Raw genomic sequence first — 18,054 nt, forward strand, 5'->3', positions numbered from 1 at the left:
AGTGTATCTGTGAACTGGTGGGTCGGAACCCAAATGTTGTGAAACCATTCTGGGTGGGTCGCGGAGCTTGTGCATTAAAAAAAAAAAAAAAAAACATTTAAAATGCTACCTTACCAGATCTAATATTCAACTTTTATTTTAATAAGACTTTATGGACATAGACAATGTTTATGTGACAGGTTGTGTTAGACATCATGCAAGTAGGCTATGGCCCTGAATATTTGAAGTAAGCTATGGATTAATTTATTGAGACAAAAAGGGACAGAACCCCCACGGTGTGTGTTCACTGAATTGCTGGCACATGAGAGAAAATATCACATAGAAACCCTTGTCAAAGACTAACCTGTCGAGTAATTTGAAAGGTGATGCCAAACATCAGCATGCTCCAAACAAGTAGGCCTACAGGCACTTTGCGTATCTTATCATGAAGCTCACTGTATCCACTGGCTTGATCGATAAAAAAAAAAATATGGGTCACAATTTAATGGACATGGGAAATTGTGGGTTACAAAGCAAAACCAGTTAAGAAACACTGGCCTAGACCACTAGCATTTGATTTGAAAGTGACTTTTAAAACTTCTTTCTTAAAATTACTTAACACCAAAGGGAAAGTAGACTGGTCAACTGAGTCCAACAAAGTCCATTACTGCCCCCTATTGGCAATAAAATACACTGCCACTAGTGATCCATCTCACTATGGAAATACTGACAAATGAGAAACATGCTGCATCCTCACTGTACTAATTCTTAACATTGTTCAGCTTCTAGGGCCAAAAAACATGGGTTTTGTTGTAATAATACAGCTTGTGAAATATGATTCACCACAGCTAGAGAAATGGAGTTGTAACAGCACATTCAGAAACAAAGGGCATCACCAGAATTAAATGAGTTTTTAATGAATGTCAAGGGGATATCCTTGCCACAACAAACCATAAAGTGATGATAAAATCCTGTTTGCAATAAAGTGTTTCTCAAGCATCTACAGCCAAGGTATTATACTGCCATGATTTAACTAGATTCACTAGTTGTATAAATTTGACCCTCGTCAAGGAGGAACTGGCATGAAAATATTTTGGCCTAAGATACCAAATATGTCGCAGGTGGAAGACACCAGTTGCTCAGCGTTGACATCACTTCCCACTGAGCTTCAGGACGTCCTTCACCATGGCTCCAATTCCATCAAAGATCAGGTGCAGCTTCGTCTCGCACATGTAGGCTGGTGAGGTCACCACTTTGTTTTTCCGGTCAACATGCGCCTCGTGAGGCAGTAAGGTTAAGGCCGAATACAACCGTATCAACATCAAGTGATGTCCAACACACGTGCATCCACAAAATCATGTACAAATAATGGCTGTTAAAATAGCGGATTCATTTTGATTGATTAATTTGAGAAAAAATACTGTAACTGATTAAAAAACAACAACACAGATTAATTGATTCCGTATGACCTTTGATCCAGAGTCTAGTCAGTAACCATTAGATTGTAAAATGAAGGAGAGAGAGAGAGAAAAAAAAGAATGTGCTGCCTAGATCATTGATTGGAACATATACTTAAAAAAAAAACAGCCTGATGGTGTTGATCAAAATAAAGTGTTGATTATAATAAAGTCCTCTGCAATGTCTGCAGCAAGGAATTTGCATATCACCGGAGTTTGTCCACTGGAGGTCGTCTAAGGTACCACATCAATGCAAAGGAATACTGTTGACATTGAGGGGAGTGTTAATTTATTTCCGTTGTGTCCAATAGGTTATAACTGTGGCCTGAAATGCCTTGTATGTGAAAAAAACTTCTTCCCGAAGCACTTTTTAATTTATTTCCTCAGCATATTAGGTCATATTTTATATTATATATTGTATTGCCATTATTTGAACAGTGAAAATAACAATAAACAAGTTTTTTTTAACTCGTCACTAATGCTGATTATTCAATGATTAATTTGTATTTAAATATTTACAATACTTTCACAGCAAATAATTATGTATTATATGTGATTGAATGCCTATTGTGAATGTGATTGAATGCCATGATTAAATGCCTATTGTCCCAACTAGATTATGTAATGATCTTCAATTGTGTTCAAGGTGCTCTGTGGGGTTATATAGATGATTAATATGATTCATATTTTGAAACATCCAGAGCCTATGTTGACGTTTCAGTCAATTCACACACACACACACACACACACACACTGAGTTTACACCCTTACACACACACACACACACACACACACACACACACACACACACACACACACACACACACACACACACACACACACACACACACACACACACACACACACACACACACACACACACACACACACACACACACACAGGAAAGCTTAGATCTCCGCAGTGCACATTCAAGGAATTCTATTGCAAGCAATATGAGAATTTCAAATGCCTCTCACACCAAAAGTAAGAGACAAGACGTAACCCTCACAAAGCTCTATGCCCAACAGAAACAATATATTTAATTAGTCTGCCTTTGTAATTTGTTGCTTCTGCACAATAAGTGTTTGGATTTTAGCATTTTGGGCAGTACAGAATCAGATTATGACAATTATGTATTGACATACTCTGCTGAGAATGGCCAGTCCATCTCTAAAATATATGTCCATACGATATGGGAAGCCACCACCGCATATCATCTACCCACTCCATAGAGGTAAATAGCCTTGAGTGGCGAAGTGCAAGAAAACATCTGACGTGTACATACCATCTCTTGATGGAAGATTGAGCATAAGGCGAAAGAAAATACATTTCTAAAATGGCCATGGTAGAATAAGTCAGAGCTTTTTCTGTGTATTTCTACATTCTGTATGTATATTTTTGTACAGATGATATGTGGTGGTGGCTGACTCGCAAATCCTATCTTATCTTTTTAGTAACCATGGCAACTATGTTTAGAAAGTCATTAAAACATTTTCTCCTAACTTCAGATAGGAAAGGTGCATTACGGGAATGTCTTAGTCACCAAAATCTTAATAAACATTCTTAATTCTAGGATGACCTATAACATATGATGCCAGTCATCTTGATAGAACTCTGCTATCTCAATGTATCGCAATGGATGTAGCCTACTGCTCAATGAGGAGTTTGGGCACAAAGTGGGCAAATATGTACGTGTTACCTGTTTTACGCGTGGAATGAGGTGAATTACTCAAGGCACATAAAGCTCTTGGAAGGATATGGTGACATCCTTGACGCAGTGCTTGGCACCCAGGGCTTTGATGGCTTGAGCAGTGCCCGCATAGGGCCACTTCCCTCCCTCCTCTTCCTCGTGACCCACGGTCACCTCCACTCCGGGGAGAACCTTGGCTGCCAACACAGGGGAGATGCAGCACAACCTGGCAACCACAGAGGCAGGACTCACCATCAACTCAATGGCAAAAGAAGGACGAAAGAAGAAAGATAAGAAAATATACTACTCAAAGTACAATTTCCATACAATGTACTTGGATGATAAATTCAAGTGAGCACTACGTGTGTCTGAACTGGAAAAGCAACCAACGGAGTAAACCCGTTCACCCGTACGCTCACCCAATAGGTTTTCCAGCTTTGTGGAAGTCTTTCAAAACACGCTCCACTTCACCGTTCACTTTGCAGTCTGTCCCATCCACAGCAAACGTGGACCTGCCAATCAAGTTAAAAGTGCTTTGAAGAGAAACAACGCAGGTTTGGCGATTTCTTCACTGCTTTCTCATTTTATGCTCGCAGGTTTCTCCGCAGAGCTTCCCTTTCAGCTTAAGAGTGTATATTTAACAACACTCCTCAAACAGTCAGTCAGCCTTTTCATAAGCATGATCACTAGGCTGCAAGACTTTCGGTTTGTCAGTGCACCGGCCCGCTAGTCTAAAGTTGCAAGGGTGGTTTTTCCGCTCACAGACGCTAGGTGGAAGCGAAACAGCCACCATTCAACTAAAAAAAAAAAGACATTCAGTATAACCATTCAAATGACTCCAAAGCTGTTCAGTTAAGGTAAATTAAGCTAAAAAAAACCCTGCATAGTTCCCCTTTAACTCAGATACAAAGGAGGGGAATAAGGAAAAAACTTGAAATAAAGATATTACACGGCCAATTTCAGCAATTTCATATTCAGGTAGCATTGAGAAGGAAACAGTACAAGGTACTCTACGGTCACTACAGTACTTACAAATTCTTGGCTGCCCCGAAGCCTCCCGGGAAAATGACAGCGTCATGGTTACTGGCACTCAGTTTGGCTACGTCGACTATATTACCACGGGCAATGCGCGCCGACTCTGACAGCACATTCCTTATTCACCAAAACACACAACAGTGTAAGAGAAGTCACACACTCCATGTTAAATGGCAGGCTTGCCTGACATAGCAATGTTCTTGATTAAGCCTACTAGTCCAAGTCAAACGGCTACTGTTCATAAGAGGAGCAAACAGCCCACCTGAATTATCTGCCAATCAGAGTGCAATTCATGGGTTTCATCAGGTCCCTTTCCACAGGTGCATTTATCAAGCACCATGCAGTCTGCATTAATAATCTAGGTGCTTGATTGTATACTCCTGTGGAAAATGCCCAGATGAAACCCATGGATACCTACTCCTACCTGGACTGGTTCTCCATGGGCTGGCCTTTGCCATGGTCAATGACGTGCATCTGCGGCACATCTGGCGCATACATCTGCACCTCAGCCCCTCCTCTGCTCAGGTGCACCAGGATTCTGCACATCACACAAACACAAATATGAAGCAGCTCAATATAGCTTCCACAGACATGATGGACATCACTATAGCTCTGCCAGACTTAAGAGTAAGGGCTGAGCTAAATTGAAAACAACGAAGGACAAGTTCAGTTGGGTATATCAGGCCTGAGGGACAACAACACTCACGCTGATGCCTCGTGGATCTCCGTGCCATCATACACGCCACATCCTGAGAGCACCTGCCAAAATATTAAAATATTCATTAACCCCACACACGACTCACTCATTTCACACAGCTAGCAACTGCTTTTCAGACGACACAGCAGTCAGTAGTCATTTTACAGCAAGTGTCTGACAATTACTTGCTAGTCTGACTAGCGATATATCACTGGACATTTTCACTGAAACATTTAAGGACGCAAGTGAACCATGGACTTTGAGGTTCCTATTATGTTGATAATAACGCCAAAATATGGCGCTACTAATGAGAAACCACAATGACGTGCAAGAGTTGCAACTGAAATAAAATTATGTAGCAGGCCAGAGTGTGCATTTTCGGTATGAGGCTATACAATTGGGGGTAACATTACCTACATTTAACAGCAAACAGGTAGCTATTAGCCGACCAGCTCTGTTCATGTATGTCTTCGATATTGACATGCCTGAGTTTAGCTAGCTGTAACGTACTTACAACAGCAACTTTAGCTCCAGACAAGTTGGTGGTCGTGTGAATAAACCCCGCGCCTGCAACTTGCGGTTTTACCCAGAAAGGATACGATTTGGTGACAACAGATCGTATTGCAAACATTCTGGAGTGAGAGCTGCGGGCAGCAGTTCTTGGAGAAGTTAAGCGTGCTAACACGGGCAACTTCTACGTCAGGTCAGTCAGTCAGGCTGTCTGTCTCGCCAAGAGCAGCTTACTGCTACCACCAGCAAGGTCAAGTCTCAAATTGGGACGGAACTTGCCCATAACAAATTATTTAAATGTTATAAATGAAACATTCCGATTTTCGCCATTCTAATCTGACTATTTGAAAGTACAAATAAATTAGTCAGCAGGAAATTATTAAAACCTACAAAATCTTTGAAATAAGTGACTTACCGTAAGTATTAGTGATATTGCGCAGTAAAAATGTTTAGTAGCATGTTATACAAATTCACGGCGTTAATAAACGTTGCTTTAAATGTGTGTGAAGTTCTACAATGTTTACTTGTTGTGAAGTCCATGTTACATAATATACAATAGGTTTTCGAATGATTCAATCAAAGCATACTAATACATCAATAGACCTATTGGTGGTCTTGAGCTATACTAAGCTATACGTTGCAACAGTGCCATCATGTGGTGAAATTGCAAATCACACTTGTGAACAGTTGGTTATGGTTATGGTTATGGTTATTTAGCAGACGCCTTTGTCCAAAGCGACATACAAATAAATAACAATACAAATTAAATAACAGTGAACAATTACAAAAAGGGAGAATAGCAATATTATCAATAAACAATCAATTAAGCACTAACCTAATGAGAAATAAAACAATGAAATGAGAATTGTAATCAAATAAGTCACTCAGTTAATTATATAATAACAATAACTATAGTATGGTATGGCTAAATTTAAGGACAATAGCAGAATAAATGTCAAATTCTAACAATGGACAAATTATAATAAAACAATACTATTATACAAACCATAACACATAACAAACGCTCAAAAGACTAAGTGCATATTAAACAAATATGCCTTAAGACCCCTCTTGAAAGATCCAAAACTGTTGCTGGAACGGAGAGCACTGGGCAACTCATTCCACCAACACGGAACCACTGAAGAATAGGATCTACAGTTTGACCTAGCATGAATGGTTTGTCGACATAACATACGCTCCTCAGAAGATCGCAATGGGCGGTTGTTCCAGTTCCATGTTTTTCCCCAGTTCCTTACAGTATGGGAATCATTCATGGTATCAGATGTTGTCAAAATGCACAGTTTAAGTTCTCTTCAGACAGTTTTGTGGCACATATGTAACATGCTACGCATACCCTTGCAGTCAACATGACATGTTTGGAGCCTGTATTGCATTATTCGGAGCCCCACTGTATTGCTAATAATATGTTCAAGACACTTTGATGTTCTAATACAATATCAGGCTACAGATAAGAGTTTAGAAAAAGACAAATAAATTGTCATCTTTGCCCAGTTTGCCTCGCACCTTAACATACAAAAACACAAAAATCCTACCGACATGTGCTGTCTAGGCTGGGATGGGTACATTGGGATAAGCATACCTTACCAAGAAGAAGGCTACTTAAAGTTCATTTTATCAAGTACTTTTAGCCTAAGTGCAGTTGAAGTATAATTCCCAAATGTACTTTATGTTGTAAGTTTAGTGGTGTTTTAATACTTATTTAGACTAAATTTGCTCACTTTCAGTTTATAATAATAAACTTGCATACATATGTATAAAGTATAGGCTAGATATAGCCTAAATCATTGTATACTCATGAGTAGGTAAGTCAAATAGGCTATACATCAGTGTATTTCTGAGCAGTACAACAAAAAGTAGCTATAGGGGAGACTGGGTATGGTTGTAACATATTTTGCTTCAGCAACTGTAACTCTCTTTTTGAGCTACAATCCTGTAACCTTTTTTCAAAATACCCACATTTCTATACTTCACACAGAAACAACTCAAATGTCTGCAAGAAAACCTTGTACACAGACCTTGTAACCTGATGTAGAATGCAAAGTCTGGCACTTGAATGTCAAATTGAATGCTCATGCAACATGCTGTGTCTTTCTGGAAGGATGCCCTCTATATCATTCCAAAATACAGGCAGTGGTGGGAGGTAAGAATTCATTACAGTATGTAATCAGGTGCCAGTTCATAGGCCTAATGTCTTCTAGACGGCTATTAAGAGCAAAGTAGCCTACTAGGCTGTAGGCCTATATGAAAATAGCGGGTTCTGTAAGCCTACATTCTGGTTATGTTTATTCTGGTTATGTTTATGGTTATTGGATTTGGCAGACGATTCTGTTCAAAATGACATACAAATACAAACAATACAATGGTTAAAATGAACAGTGACCAGTTTTAAATGTTAGAAAGACTACATTAAGGACAATAGCAATAATAAACAATAATGTCAATGCAATATCAATTATCAGCCTAATGCAAATAAACAAATGCTATAAACCTGTAAATACAAAAAAATAAAACAATGAAACAATGAAACAAGAGCATCTCTCTAATGTTTTAGCACGTTTGTGTTCAGGGCGTATTGCGTAACCTGCGCTGACGCCGCCCCGCCCTATGTAGACTGTATTCTCTGTGCCGCGCGAGTGGTGCTTGCCTGCAGTGGAACGGGATCTCGGTAAGTAGCACTAGCCAACTATGAATTAAGTCAGAACATCTACATCTGTCTTATTAACAATTACCGGTTTGTGGCCCATATTGTATAACCTGAATTCGCTCATCTAATTATAATGACTGAATCAATGCCAGTGCAACACAGTGTCGGTAATAACGTTAGTTTGCTATTGTTTGCTACTGTTATTAAGCCATTTTGAGCTGGCTGGCTAGCTAGCGGCTAACTTAGGTATGCCGTTTTCTTGTAACAAAGATTGTCAACATTTCGATGAGGATAATGTTTCCTCTGGCTGTCTCATTTAGCTTGTCTGTATCTTGTATCCGTGAACGGACTATGTGACGTTAATGAATAGCTGTTTACCGCCAAGAAACCTTACAGCTAACGTTAGTTAACCACTGCTAACTAGCTAACCTCGTTGGCTGGCCGCAAACTGACGTTTAGTGCCACTAACAAGCTATCACTACTGTATGCATGGTCTTTATCCCTTTGTTAGAAGCTATATCGATAACATTATTCGTTTCAACACATCGTTTTCCAGCTGTAAGTTACTGGGATGGTTTGTTTTTGGACCCGTTCTTAATTTCAGCACATTATCCTAACGCTCGCGGTCACGTTATTACTTTCCCATGTCATATAACATTAACGTTGTTGGTTTTATTGATAGGTGTTTGAGAGTTGGGTGTAGTATCGATAGTTAGGAGGGGGCTAATAGTAGGCTACTAGCATTAGCCATAGTTACCATGGACACAGGAAGCAGCGGAAGAAACAACCGACACCCCCTTAAAGCCAGCATCAACATACAGTAATGATCTACTCTGTGTCTGTGATACCTTTAGGTTGATTGTGTACAGAAAGAATGGCCAGTCAGTCGATGGATATCGTTGCGAAGGCGCTGGAGCACCAAATGCTCCAGTCGGCGCGGATGGTGGAAGAACAGCTGGATGCGGAGTTGGGGAAACTAGACCGGATGGACGAGGATGAATTGGAGCTGTTGAAAGTGAGAAGGATGGATGCTCTCAAGAAAGCTCAGAAACAGAAGCAGGTAAGACACATAATCTTAAAACTGGACGATAAATATTGTATGGAAAATGTAAACAATAAATATAGGAAATTAATGTTTAAAATCTGACAATGATCATGACATCTGCACCACATTAGGTCTTGTCCCACATTGTTGCATTGTTGTGCAGTAACATTATCCCATGCTTCTCGCTTAGGAATGGATCTCTAAAGGACATGGAGAATACAGAGAGATCCCAAGTGAGAAAGACTTTTTCCCTGAAGTGAAGGACAGTAAGAGTGTGGTCTGCCATTTCTACAGGGACTCAACTTTCAGGTATGTTACACCTGAACAGACTGAAGTCAAGTAACCATTACAGTTATACGTCAGTGGACCTAGATGTTTACCCTGGTGTTTCTCTTTGCTTTAAAGGGATATTCCGCCATTTGTGGAAATACGCTCATTTTCCACCTTCCCTCGAGCAAAACAATCGATATTTACCTTGTTCCCGTTCATCCAGCCATTCTGTGAGTCTGGCGATACAACTTTTAGCTTCAGCCTAGCATAGATCATTGAATCGGATTAGACCATTAGCTTCTCGCCTGCTAGCTTCATGTTTAAAAGTGACTAATATTTCTGGTAATTTTCCCATTTAAAACGTGTGTCCTCTCAAGTTAGAAAGTGTAATAAGACCAACAGAAAATGAAACCTGCCGTTTTTCTAGGCTGATTTGACATGGAACTACATTCTCATCTGGCGTAATAATCAAGGCAACTTGTAGCTACTGGCACTACTACTGCTTGATGTCTATGGGGACTATTTTCAGATGCTGCGTACGATATCACTGCGCCTATGGTACGTTTGCAAGTTGCCTTGATTATTACGCCAGATGAGAGTGTAGTTCCATGTCAAATCAGCCTAGAAAAACGCCAGGTTTCATTTTCAGTTGGTCTTATTGCACTTTCTAACTTGAGAGGAGACACGTTTTAAATGGGAAAATTATCAGAAATCTTAGTCACTTTTAAACATGAAGCTAGCAGGCGAGAAGCTAATGGTCTAATCCGATTCAGTGATCTATGCTAGGCTGAAGCTAAAAGTTGTATCGCCAGACTCACAGAATGGCTGGATGAACGGGAACAAGGTAAATATCGATTGTTTTGCTCGAGGGGAGGTGGAAAATGAGCGTATTTCCAAAAATGGCGGAATATCCCTTTAAGAACAGAGCACTACAGTGTTTTTTTCTTTCTCTCGTTGTACCTGGTTGATCCATGCAACGATTTTTAGTGCGGCTACAAAATCTTCACATGATAAAGCCCAATTGCCAAACATTGCCTACTTGCACATTGTAAAAGTTTCAAGTAGTTGAAATTGTTTTCTGAAATGTCGTCACTAAGTTGCATCAAATCCTGGCTTAGCCTCTAATTATTCGGGCATTTCAGGCTATTACAAAACTGAAGACAAGCCCACAGCAGCCCATAAGTTCTGAGGCAGCAGGCTAGGCTAACATTATGGCTACAGCCTAGCAACATCCCATCCATCGGATAGTCAAACAATTCCGTTTACAGTGCCCCAGTAAAATCTTTAGTCCAGGTTCAACCAGCCTAAATGTCTGGAGTAGATTCCAGACAATCCCACTTACACACAAAAATATTAATATATTTCTACTGGGATCCCTGACATTAATGAAATAAAAAAGATTATTCCTTGATATAAAACCTGATAAAAGACATAAAAAGACATATGCAAATAACACATTATACACACCGGTCTACGGTATTGTAAATGAGAATGTGGTGAATAGAAAGACATGTGTATGGGGATTGCATTATTTGCAATATGCAATGCAAATATGAATGGAGTACCTGCCATTGTACAAATGTTGACAGAAGAGTTTTGAAGTACTCATAGTCTGCACCAAGTACCACAGAAAGAGGAATAGGATTTGTAAGAAACTGACAAAAATGCATGTTTTGCGTTATTAAAGGTGCAAAATATTGGACAAACACTTAAGTATCCTGGCAAAGAAGCATTTGGAGACAAAGTTCATCAAACTGAATGTTGAGAAGGCGCCCTTCCTGACAGAGAGGCTGAGGATTAAGGTCATTCCCACACTGGCTCTGGTGAAAGATGGAAAAACTAAGGACTACGTTGTGGGCTTCTCCGATCTGGGCAACACAGACGAGTTCTCCACAGAGATGCTAGAGTGGAGGCTGGGCTGTTCGGACATCATCAGCTACAAGTGAGTGTTTTTTTGTCAAAAACAAGTTGCACTCCAAAACAATTTGTTCCTTTTTAATATTTATTTTAGTAGCGACAGGGGTTACAAACAAATGTGTTCGGGCATCAGGCCTTCATCAGTGTCTCAGAGTGTTAATTATGTTTCTAAGTCTGATGCCATGTTCCTCTACCATCTTCTGTCCTTTAGTGGAAACCTTTTGGAGCCTCCCACATCAGCGGCAAAGTCAGGGTCAAAGTTCACCAAGGTAGAGAAGAAGACCATCAGAGGGAAAGGTTACGATTCAGACTCCGAGTCTGACGATGACTAGAGGACTCTGACGCTTGTGTTCAATCTCAGGGCTTCCTTCATAAAGTCCTCAACCTTGCTGGGTGCACATCTTCTACATTTCCGTTTTCCTTTTAGTCTTCTAAGGGATCTCCTCTGTTAAGTTAGTATTTAATGATGTACAAACAAATAAACCCTAGTCTGTTTTTACCCTGTGTGTTTATGTAACTTTAACTAGTAGCCATCATGTATTTTTCTTTTTTTGGACATCAATGTGCCTAATTTTGATTTACTTTATTTTGGAATGTTTTCTTCCAATTGTCTAAGATTAAATGGAAAACAAATCATTTTCATAAGAGTTGACATTGCTACTTTACAGACACCAGCTCCAAGTATGATAGCTTACCGGCCTCAAAACTTAACATGTAGATCAAGACCTGTTTCAGTACAATTGCCAATGGTCACATAATTGACCAATAATAGATTTTCAAACAGACAACTGACATTGGCCGGGTTTCCCAAAATCGTTAAGAAGCTCTTAAGTCCTAAGAACTTCTTAGGAGCGTTCTTAGAACATTCTTACAACGCTCCTAAGAAGTTCTTAGCACTTAAGAGCTTCTTAACAATTTTGGGAAACCCGGCCATTTTCTGTATTATAAATATATAGAAAATTGCGTAGTTGCACTTCAACATATTCTTTTGAATAAATAAGCCTTCATAAATTTGTCATATTTTCAAAAGTGCTCCCTAGCTCCTGGTGTTTTCAGTTAATGGATTATCTACCGCCGTCAGCAGCTCACTGATGAGACCAAAATGAGGTTGAAAACACACACACACACACACACGCAGAGACCTTGCCAAGATAGGCCCCTTTTTAGTATCAAGTGACACTCTGTCTTCCATTTGCTAACATACTACAATTGTGAAAAGTCCAATTTAAATGGACAGCATTTGACACTGGTGCTCTGGGGTTTTTTCACATTCTGGCTAGGAAAGAATTTATCAAGTGCCAAGGAAGCTAGCACAGCTTTCCAGAAACAACCTTTTCTTAGTCACTGTCTGTGAATGAAATTCTGTTAAAGTAGTACTTTATCCTAATAAACAATGTTAAAGGTTTACTATCCTGTTCTTTTTTCTAAAGTTCATCACACATTGTCACACCAGTCCCCAAACTAACAGTATGCAGTAGGTGTGATGAGTAACTCAAGCATTCCATCAAGTTTGAATGATTATTTTTATTTAACAAATCATATATCATAGAGGTTTGACGTGAGTAGGGTGGGAGGAATTAGGATTCAATGGCTTTGGGCTCCACCGGCTTCAGCAGTTTCTGTACTATCAGTTCTCCTTTGCTGTTGAGGTAAGTGTCAGCCATATCTTCTTCAGCAGGAAGACCGTAAGGTAGTTTCAATGGCTGAATCCTATTAAGAATCATAATAATCATGAAAAACGGTAGGTAGGTAGGTATGTCATCCTGAAAGAACATTTAGTTTGATAAGTGCATGAGACAACACGTATAGTGAAAGCTTCACAAAATCTGTGCGTACACTCACCTCACTAGATGTTTTATTATTTTCAGCTGATTATTCACTGAGGGTATATTCTTATGGACACGAGGCGAGTGACCCTGCATATGACAACAAAATGTAGCAAAGTAATTTGAAATGGTATCATATTGTAATGACGTACGTCATCTAAATGATACATCAACACAAGTATTAACATTTTCAAACACTTGAGATGAGCACCTTCTCTAGTCCCAAGCTCTTCACCACCTTCTTTTCCCAGTATGGCCGTCCCACTGTGGTCCTCACCCGCGTGACAATGTGCAGTTTGTGGGGTTGCTCTGGGTCACCACCATATTTCTCATGTTCTTTTGATCTCTCTTCATATAACTTCAAAAACAGGAGGTGTTTGTTTACATACAGGAATATGGTGCAACAGGCATTCATCCTAGAAATCATGCATTGAAGCTAGTACATACCTCACTGGGAACACGAGATCTTCTGAAATGGCTGCGAGAGGGACAGTACCAGGGGAGCTGACTTGCTTCTGTCATACTCTAAACAATAATGATACAAAAACAGAGATATACCCATCACCTTATATAGATTATACTGTACGATTATACTGTACAGGATTTCACCCTGCACTGTTGGACTTATTTGCACTACCACCATGACACACACCTGCAGTACTGAAGCACAGGGTCAGTCCTTGCCCCATCATTGTAAGCGCCTCATGCTTAAACATACTTACTACATTCATGTGTATCCATGTTTTAGCAGTATCTTTAGTATATTTTACTGTTCTTTTTAATCATGTGGATTTGTTATTTTATCATCCCGTTGATGTTGTAGTGTATGTTGTGTGTGGTGTCTTAAACTACTGGGACTTTGAATTTCCCCTTGGGGATCAATAAAGTATCTATATATCTATCTATCAATCTTTCTAGAAACAAACTGAGATGCAACTCCGCATTGACAGCACACAACTTTCTAGGAGAATTTCCTCTCATCAAAGACAGTCCAAACAAACTCCAGGCAATACAACGAGGTCACCTCAAATCCTGCAGAAGACAAACACTTATTGGAGCTAATACTACAGATACTAAACAGCTTTATAATATCTATGGCTACTACAACTACATCAGCATCAACTTCCAGTTGTTGTATTGCGTTCATATATATGTACAGCTACGTCAAATTTTACTTTTGTGTGCTCATGCATTCATGAAACCACTTTTCGAACCAGCAGTTGTCAAGTACAGCCATACAAGCTTGGGAGGGGTTAATCATATTTTTGATGGAATGTATTATCAAGGCTAGTACAAGGCTAGAGGGATTGACAAAAAAGGTTAAACGGCATGATTTCAAAACCATACACACATTCAACATACCTTAATAACAGCAGAAGAAGACTTCTGAAAAGCACGATATAAACCGGACATCGCGACCTTTGCGAGTTGGCAACACTGGTGAACTGGATAAGAAAAATCCTTGCGAGCTAACGTTAAAGCAGAGACAACATCAAGGTTATTGTTAGTTAGCGGTAGTTAACAATAATCTTCTCAAGCACATGGGACTTTGCCGTTCGCAATGTTGCTGTCTAAAGACATGCAAGACATATTACATAGATCGCATTCGAAAGTAAATTGTAATTTATATGGAAGCTCAGAAAAGGCCATGAGCTACGGTTTTATGTCACATTAGAAAACATGGGACAGCTTCGGTATGTAACCGGAAGTACGTCCTATAAACCTGTACGTAAGAAACGTTGCCTAATCTTTCTTTTCCGCTTAAAAACTTGAATTATTATTATACATTAAACATATAATTAAATTGTATGTATTTCTATCTATCTCATTAGTTGTAAATTTAACGTTAACTTTAATCTGAAATGACATAATGTCAAACTCTTCCCTCAGGAAAAAGGGAAAGCAAGACAGCTACATTTCATGTTCTTAGGAGGATTGTTTTGATTGAAACACTTCATTTAACGAGGAAGTGTTGGTCGTTTGCGGCTGTGAGTGTGCTGTCGAAGTTTACTGCATTTAAATGTTAGATAATATCTCTGGTGTTATCTTAACCAACATTTTTGACAAGCATAATGAGGTCCATAATTAGGTCTTTTCAGACACCTCATCATTTATTGTGATAATGTTATAACGTTATGATAAGTTAAGACCATAGTAGCCTATTTCCATGTAAGAAGAAGAGACGGAAATTACAGCACTCAGAAGAAAAATGAAAACGTGTTTAATGTAAGAAACTCAAATAAACGGTCTGACAACGTATTAAGGTAGTTTCTGCAACTTCATCATGTCAATCAACCACTTACCTGGGATGGAGACCTCGGCCGTCTCTGTTCTGAAGAGGGCCGTGGAGTTGGACCAGACTTCACGCTTTCAGGAGTCTCTGGTGTGCTACCAGGAAGGGATTCAACTGCTCATGGATGTCCTTAAAGGTGCCATATCAACCTGTCCTACCTACAAAATGTCTATCTCTAAGCATATCTAATATACCCATATTAAATTGCATAACAATTCTCTCATGTGTCTTTCTCACAGCTGTGAAGGATGATTCCAAGAAAGTGCATTACAGGGAGAAAATCAAGAAGTATATGGATAGAGCTGAACAGATTAAAGAACATCTTAATAAAGCGAAAGAGGGTAAGTCAATGACGAGAGTATTATGTGAACAACACTCCTGTTTAGTATTCAGTTGTGACAGTTAATGTTAATCACAATGTTTTTTATTATGTATATATATATGATGGGGGGAAAATATTGCACAATGTTTTTTTTTTATCATCAGAGGGAAAATATCATGAACAGATCAAGATATCAGACAGTGACACAGGATTTAGCTATGAAGTCCTCTTCAAGCCATACATCAATGAGGGCCTGACAGAAGTTTGGGTGGAGGACCCTTATATACGCCATATTCATCAGGTGAGGAAATTATCAAACTTAAACAACCTGGGAATTCAGATGATATCCTTTATGTTTTATGATTTTGGTTGTCATTCATCTATTGATCTGAGGTTCATATATAATCTGTTCTCTCCTTTCACTGTAGCTCTACAACTTCCTGCGTTTCTGTGAAATGCTGTTGAAGGCCCCATGCAAAGTCAAGAAAATCCACCTTCTGACCTCCCAAGATGATGTGGGTGATCAACTCATTCACACGATGGCCACAATGATTTGTTCTCTCGAGGGCCATTAGTTATACCTCCAACAATATTTATCCAGTGCTGTTTTTGAAACAGGAGAAACAGAAATCCTTTGTGAGATTTGTCTGGATCTAATGGGTCATCTCCATATGTATAAATCTAATCACCCATGTCATTATTCTGCAGGGAGACAGCTCTGCTCAGCAGGTCAATGCCCTCAGTGAAATCAAGGAGTCTCTTCAGAGCCAAAGGGTAGCCCTAGACATCCAGTACTCCTCCACCATCCATGACCGGGAGATCAGGTAAAGCTCACTGAAATGGCATTCACTGATCCCCTCCATGCAATACCAACTCCCTGCCCAATCGAGTCAGTTCAATTTGGACTCCAGTATGAACTTGACTGATATGTCAAACAGTGCGTCCACGGCTACTTTTCGACATGCCCCCCACATAGTATTTAGACAATAGCTATACTTGTTGAAATAAGATGATTTAGTCATATTTCAAAAGCATCAATGCAACCAACTGTTAAAGTCTTATGACCAAACAAATGTACCACTGTATTTTAGCTTTGCATCTGGTTCAATAGTAAATCTATTTCATAAACAACCTTGAGGGTAAATCTGGTAACTTTTTACAGATTTGACAATGGCTGGATCATTAAGATTGGTCGAGGACTTGACTATTTTAAAAAGCCTAAGGTAAGTTGATCTCTTTTCTTGTCTAAAAATGGCCCTGGTATTACCAGCAGCATCATCGTTAATATTTCCCATTTCTTTTCTTCAGGGTCGATTCTCTGTTGGATATTGTGATTATGACTTGAGAGAGTGTCACGAGACCTCTGTGGATATTTTTCACACAAGGCACACAAAGACAAGTTAGAGCTGGATAACTACGTTGTGCTCTCTTACTTTTCTCATTTTTTAAAGACTAAGTGCCTTCTCATAACAACGCTAATGTAACGGCATGTTACGTTTTGGCTGAGCTGCAGTGCTCACAAAAACAACTGACAACAAATTACAAGTGATGCCAAATGTTTTTTGCTGCTCATATCAAGGACCACATGGGCCATGGTGGACCAATGTGCACCACATAATGTCTTAATGTATTGACCATATATGCAATATCTTAATGGTTGCAACATTTTATCGTTTTAAATGTTTTTGATATATGTTGATGGTGGAGGTAGGTAAGGTACTAAGGTTTCTTTTATTCAACTCTTTCATGTGGCCCTTTTCTTTGTCGGGGAATAGCACCATCTGCTGGTCAGACACGAAAGAGACTGATCATATTGTATGTGTTGTGGTCCTGTCAAAGTAAGAGTTTTTGACATCTGTCTGTTGATATGGACGACAAGAGAAAAATATCTCCTTTATGTAAAGATCGTCCTACGAAGTCTTGTGCTAAACCTGACTTAGTTAACTTAATTGTGACCAGACCACTTTGTTTCGAATCCCGTGGTTATGGGGTTAATTCTTTGCCCGCTCTGCGTGTCTTGACGTGGTAGATCACTGTGATGTTGCTCTCCCAACACCTGCCGAGCAACCGATTCACAAATGCGCTCAAGTGGAATAGAAGCAATACAATTTAGCAACCCCGACTAAATGTAAGTAGTGTCATTTTTAAATAAACGATTGGTATTGTTATAAAGTATATTTTAAATTGTCATGGTTTATCAGTCAGAATACAATTTAAATAGTAGCCTATATTATAACAAACACTTAAACACTTTCCCATTAATTGTGTAGGTAGGCTGGATTAGACCTAGGAAAGTATGGCGAGGTCAAGGCTGAGAAAAAGTGTAGCTTACTCCTGATGGCTGGTC

The 18,054-nt window shown here is 39.4% G+C and overlaps 4 protein-coding genes across 5 annotated transcripts; 2 read left to right on the forward strand and 2 right to left on the reverse strand.

The window, feature by feature from the left end:
* Positions 1-875: 875 nt before the first annotated feature.
* On the reverse strand, positions 876-5,590 carry gatd3 (glutamine amidotransferase class 1 domain containing 3). 2 transcript variants are annotated; one of them, XM_062534706.1, is made up of 7 exons: positions 5,374-5,590; positions 4,869-4,921; positions 4,587-4,700; positions 4,160-4,279; positions 3,547-3,639; positions 3,197-3,353; positions 876-1,259 (listed from the first exon to the last, which is right to left on the reverse strand). In XM_062534706.1, the coding sequence occupies exons 1-7, from the start codon at positions 5,488-5,490 to the stop codon at positions 1,131-1,133; spliced, it is 783 nt and encodes a 260-aa protein (XP_062390690.1). In that variant the 5' UTR covers positions 5,491-5,590; the 3' UTR covers positions 876-1,130. The 2 variants fall into 2 exon arrangements, with proteins under 2 accessions (XP_062390690.1, XP_062390689.1); XM_062534705.1 differs by lacking the exon at positions 876-1,259 and adding an exon at positions 1,686-1,699 and having other exon boundaries at positions 3,137-3,353.
* Positions 5,591-7,987: 2,397 nt separating this feature from the next.
* Positions 7,988-12,673, forward strand: txndc9 (thioredoxin domain containing 9). The gene is made up of 5 exons (XM_062534707.1): positions 7,988-8,055; positions 8,889-9,094; positions 9,270-9,388; positions 11,037-11,291; positions 11,478-12,673. The coding sequence occupies exons 2-5, from the start codon at positions 8,909-8,911 to the stop codon at positions 11,596-11,598; spliced, it is 681 nt and encodes a 226-aa protein (XP_062390691.1). The 5' UTR covers positions 7,988-8,055; positions 8,889-8,908; the 3' UTR covers positions 11,599-12,673.
* A 102-nt stretch (positions 12,674-12,775) lies between these two features.
* Positions 12,776-14,799, reverse strand: mrpl30 (mitochondrial ribosomal protein L30). Its single transcript, XM_062534708.1, has 5 exons — positions 14,455-14,799; positions 13,540-13,617; positions 13,304-13,450; positions 13,109-13,182; positions 12,776-12,976 (listed from the first exon to the last, which is right to left on the reverse strand). The coding sequence occupies exons 1-5, from the start codon at positions 14,503-14,505 to the stop codon at positions 12,844-12,846; spliced, it is 483 nt and encodes a 160-aa protein (XP_062390692.1). The 5' UTR covers positions 14,506-14,799; the 3' UTR covers positions 12,776-12,843.
* Positions 14,800-15,030: 231 nt separating this feature from the next.
* mitd1 (MIT, microtubule interacting and transport, domain containing 1) lies at positions 15,031-17,776 on the forward strand. The gene is made up of 7 exons (XM_062534710.1): positions 15,031-15,521; positions 15,625-15,726; positions 15,872-16,008; positions 16,136-16,222; positions 16,416-16,531; positions 16,870-16,930; positions 17,016-17,776. Exons 1-7 carry the CDS (start codon positions 15,377-15,379, stop codon positions 17,109-17,111), a joined length of 744 nt encoding a protein of 247 aa, XP_062390694.1. The 5' UTR covers positions 15,031-15,376; the 3' UTR covers positions 17,112-17,776.
* The last annotated feature ends 278 nt before the right edge of the window (positions 17,777-18,054 follow it).

The sequence above is a fragment of the Sardina pilchardus genome, chromosome 4, assembly GCF_963854185.1.
Source record: "Sardina pilchardus chromosome 4, fSarPil1.1, whole genome shotgun sequence".
Taxonomy (NCBI): Eukaryota; Metazoa; Chordata; class Actinopteri; order Clupeiformes; family Clupeidae; genus Sardina; species Sardina pilchardus.